The 4337-nt window shown below is 41.7% G+C and overlaps 1 protein-coding gene across 1 annotated transcript in view; it reads right to left on the bottom strand.

The window, feature by feature from the left end:
- The window catches only part of LEO1 (Leo1, Paf1/RNA polymerase II complex component, homolog (S. cerevisiae)), a gene marked incomplete at its 5' end in the record, with an annotated part of 9285 nt that extends 5671 nt beyond the window's left edge, over positions 1-3614 (bottom strand). Inside the window, 4 exons of the mRNA XM_009082951.1 lie at positions 855-1000; positions 1695-1789; positions 2527-2631; positions 2889-3614. Of these exons, the coding sequence (XP_009081199.1) occupies positions 855-1000; positions 1695-1789; positions 2527-2631; positions 2889-3614 (1072 nt within the window). The remainder of the gene's footprint in view (positions 1-854; positions 1001-1694; positions 1790-2526; positions 2632-2888) is intronic.
- Between the last annotated feature and the right edge of the window lie 723 nt (positions 3615-4337).

Raw genomic sequence — 4337 nt, 5'->3', positions numbered from 1 at the left:
GACTCCTTCCTAAGTTTCCAGGCTGCTGCAAGACAAAGTGATAAACTCTGCTACCGTGCAATTCTATTCTCAGTCCTGTCTGACCCCAAAAGACCACCAGGATTTCTCTCACTGATTCCTGCCACTAACCAGATTCTTAACAGTTCTCTCCTGAAACAGTCTGTAGCTCAAAAGCCAGGAATGATTTAACTGAGGTGTGACAGAAACAAGGCCATGCTGCCAGCTGAACAATGCAATGAAGTTGCTTAACGAAACACTCACAGAGACAGATTTAACAGCAGTTTGCTACAAGTGCTGGAAGAGGCCTTTAGGGCAAACCTAGCATTGCAAACAACTGCTCATATTTCATTTCACTTCTCCTTATGAATTCCAGTAAATGTTTTCAGCCTGGGTTAGGTAAATAGGAAAACAAGTAACCAGCCTCTTCATAGCTAAACAGGACATTTGGCACAGATCGTTTGGCACACAGAAATAAAAAAGGCCTTATTCTAAAATTCAACGTGTTTTTAATCATTCAGAAGTGCATAAAGGTCCTGTACATTTGCCTTTCACATCTCTGAGAGCCTGAACTTATGCTTAAAGTTCAACTGATACCATGTGCTTTCAATTCAATCACACTTTGTTTTTTTACCAAGAGTTATTTAATCAAGTTGACACCCAAGCTCATAACACAATTACTCAGCACCTGATTAGATAACAATAGATATTACTGTTGACTGATCGCAACCCAAAGTGTGCATCTTAATGTCAACCATTTCAAACAGGGCAAACACATTTCATTGTCTTACTGAAACAAAAGCAACACAGGGAAACACTAAAAGAACTTATCATTCAGGTATTTAGTGTGCAATTACCTGGGCTCCACGCTGAGGAAGTTGGGTAGCTTCACAAAATACAAATCATTACCCAAGTCTGTGTTTACTTTTGGTATTTCTACCTCTATTCTAGTCTCTGGAATAGGCTCTTCTTCCTGCTGTTCCTGACTCAGTCCATTCTCATCCTAATGAAAAAAGGAGAATAGAAGCATAAGTGAACAAAAGTCTATCTGGCTACTGTTGCTCTAATGAGCACCTGCATTTGGCTTAAAAAAATGTCATTCATATGCACAGAGAGAACTCAGGAAGCTTTGGGTAAAAAGAAGTTATACATTTTTATTGAAAGCAATTCAACTCAGCATTTTCATGTGTCACTTAAAGTGACTTCAAATACCAGTGCAAACTCAAGAGCCCAAAGACATTAAGAAGAGCAAAGGAGCTGAGACAACAGTTTTCAGCTAAGCACTGGAGAGTACATAGGGGACAACTTCTCCCAGGTTAAAAAAGGTATTTTTATGTATTATCATAAAGAGATGAAAATCAAATTATCATCAAAATGGAAATATTTTTCAAATAGCTGCAGTAAGGTACGAAGGACAGCTGTGGCTTTTTTATAGCCTATTGTACTTGAGGTCAATCAAAACTACTCTTTATATTTCCTCCAAGTACAAAAGCAGAGCAGGGGTGGGAGAAGGCAGATAAATGAATCCATCTGGTACTGCTATGTATAAAACTTGAATAATTCTTTCAGCTGGGGCAAAATGATCTGCAATTAGTTAATGTTATTACTCTTTTTTTCACTACAATATTAGCAAACTCTATCAGTTTCTGCATGAGAGGAATGGCATGTTCATTATCTCAAAAGGCAAGCCTACTCACAATGGGCTGTCCTGGGGTTGGTGGCTTGTCTTCTCCATCACTCCCTGAGGAAATGTCATCGGCACCTCCAAACAGATCCATGACATCTGCATGCTCTTGAGCAGAAAAAGTTCTGTGTCAAAACACATATACATGCACACACACAGCCCTGATGTACACTCACAGGAAACAAACCATTACCATGCCCCTCACTTCTATTAACACTCTACATCACCTCCAAAGGTTAAAAATTGCAAATGTTTAGGAAGCACACATGACTCTCTTATCCTGAAAAACAGTTTTTCCATGTATGTTTAAGCTAAGGATTCAACGTATGTTTTCCTGGGAAGGCTCTATCAAATAAGGGAATCTAGCTGAAAAAAGTCAACCGAGAAATTAAGATTGCAAGATAATCCTCACTCAAGAAAACAATTTGAACATAAGTAAACAGCAATTTCATTACACATTTGAAGGTTTTACTTCTCAGAAAGTCAACACCTCTTTCTCAGCCAGACAAACCATCACAAAACACAGTACAGGCTCCCTGAGCTGCTCTGATTAGAGGAACAATTTTTGAACATATTTCAGTAAAAATGTAACAAAAATCATTGGCAAATGAAAAGCTCGTGGAGAAAACTGCAAACCTGACAGAGCTAACTAAAGAGAATCAGCAGAAATACAGCTTGTACCTCCCCACACAGAATTCCTGCTTTCTGTTTCACTATTTCCATGGCAATATAGTTACACCAACCAGCAAGTGCCATCAATTTATCAATCCCCGTGGCAGATGAATGGTGCACTTCAGATGAGAATTAAATGAGCCAAAACCCCACAAAACACCACCACCACTTACCTTTCTGTCCTTCGGCATCACTGTCCACTTCTGAATCTGATGTAATCGGTTTCTTTCGCTTCATTCGCAGAACTTCATCTTCACTATCGCTGCCCCTTGCAGACTCTAAGGAGCATAATTATTCTCAGCAAGTTAAAAAGTTTTGGTCCACAAATTTTAAAATTCCTTTGTATTAATAAGCTGATTCAGATGAAAAAGAATTTTAAAGTGCTGCATGAAAAAAAATAGGACATAGATGACTATAGTTGAAAGCTACATAATTAATGCCTTTACATTGAGTCTGAATCTTTTCAAGCCAATGTAAACAAAACAATAGAGAGAGAAAACCAGCAGCAAATCATTATTCCTGTGCTCAGCCCTACCAGATTTGTGCTCTTGCTCCTCCTCATCGGAGTGTTGGGCCCTTTCCTCATCATCAGAGTTCTGCATCTTCTCCTCGTCGGAATGCTGCGCCCTCTCATCGTCATCTGAGTTCTGCATCTTCTCCTCATCTGACACCTGTGGCCTCTCCTCATCATCAGAGTTCTGTATTTTCTCCTCATCTGAGTTCTGCAGTCTTTCCTCGTCATCAGACCCCTGAGGCCTTTCATCTTCATCAGAGTTCTGTGCTTTCTCCTCATCCTCAGAGTTCTGCTGCCTCTCCTCATCATCAGAGTTCTGCTGTCTCTCCTCATCGTCCGACTGATCACTTTTGTCCTCCTTGCCCCACTTCTCATCCTCTGAATGTGCTTTTTCAGACCCATCTCCCTCTGAATGGTGACTGCCTTCATCGGAGCCATGACCTCGATCATCCTCATCATCATCATGAGCAGCTTCTGACACACTGTGCTGGTCCACATCTGACTGGTCGTTGTCTTCATGCTCGGAGTGTCCTGAAGCCTCAGAGCGATTGTAGGACCTTTCAGAGTGGTTGTCGCTCCCTGAGTGACGGGATGCCCCTTCATCCTCACTGTCATCTCCAAATAACTCCTTATTGCTGGGTTTTATTGCCTCCCTGTCATCCTCTTGCTCACTGTCGCTTCCTGAAGCATTGCTGCCAGAGCCGGCGTTCTCCTGGTCAGAATCTGAGTCAGATCCAGAGTCGGAATCTGCAAGACAAACACGACCCTTTTGAGAGTTAAGAGATGTCCCTGCAAAGATGCACATGAGAAGACATGCATTGCTTTAACCAAGAAAATATCCCAAACCCCAGAGACAGAACCTATAGAGCTGTAAGAAAGATCCACAAGTTACTAAGAACAGTAACACCAAATGTTTGCTAACACAGGCACAGCGAGAGACACAATGGAAAATGAAGAACAGTAACACCAAATGTTTGTTAACACAGGCACAGTGAGAGACACAATGGAAAATGAAGGATGCCACATAAAATTTCAAACCACCAGCTGTAATCTAAGATTCTAAAATTGTAGAAGGAATGTGGAATTACACAGAAGCAAATAAGATAATGATGGCAATAGAGAGGGCCCAAACAGGTATCTACATACATACGATTTATGAGATCCTACAAATAGGGCCCAAACAGGTATCTACATACATATGATTTATGAGATCTTCCAAACCCCAAATCCCACCGTGTCTATAACCCAAGTCATGCACCAGGCACGTTTGTTACGACGGAGTTGAGGCTGCTAGATGCCATTTCAAGCAGGAAAATAAAAGAACATCTGCCTTGAAAAGCAGTTTACGGGAACTGAGACAAGTCTGTTGAGAGCACACAGACGACTCAAGCCGGGAGGTGATCCACCGTTCCCGCGCACGGCCGCAGCCCGCAGCCCTCCCGACTGCTGCGGGAGGCGGTGTGGCCGGGA

The sequence above is a fragment of the Acanthisitta chloris genome, unplaced genomic scaffold (genome assembly GCF_000695815.1).
Source record: "Acanthisitta chloris isolate BGI_N310 unplaced genomic scaffold, ASM69581v1 scaffold10739, whole genome shotgun sequence".
Lineage (NCBI taxonomy): Eukaryota > Metazoa > Chordata > Aves > Passeriformes > Acanthisittidae > Acanthisitta > Acanthisitta chloris.
Note: the sequence above shows the minus strand (reverse complement) of the source record. Positions and strands in the feature narration are given on the sequence as shown.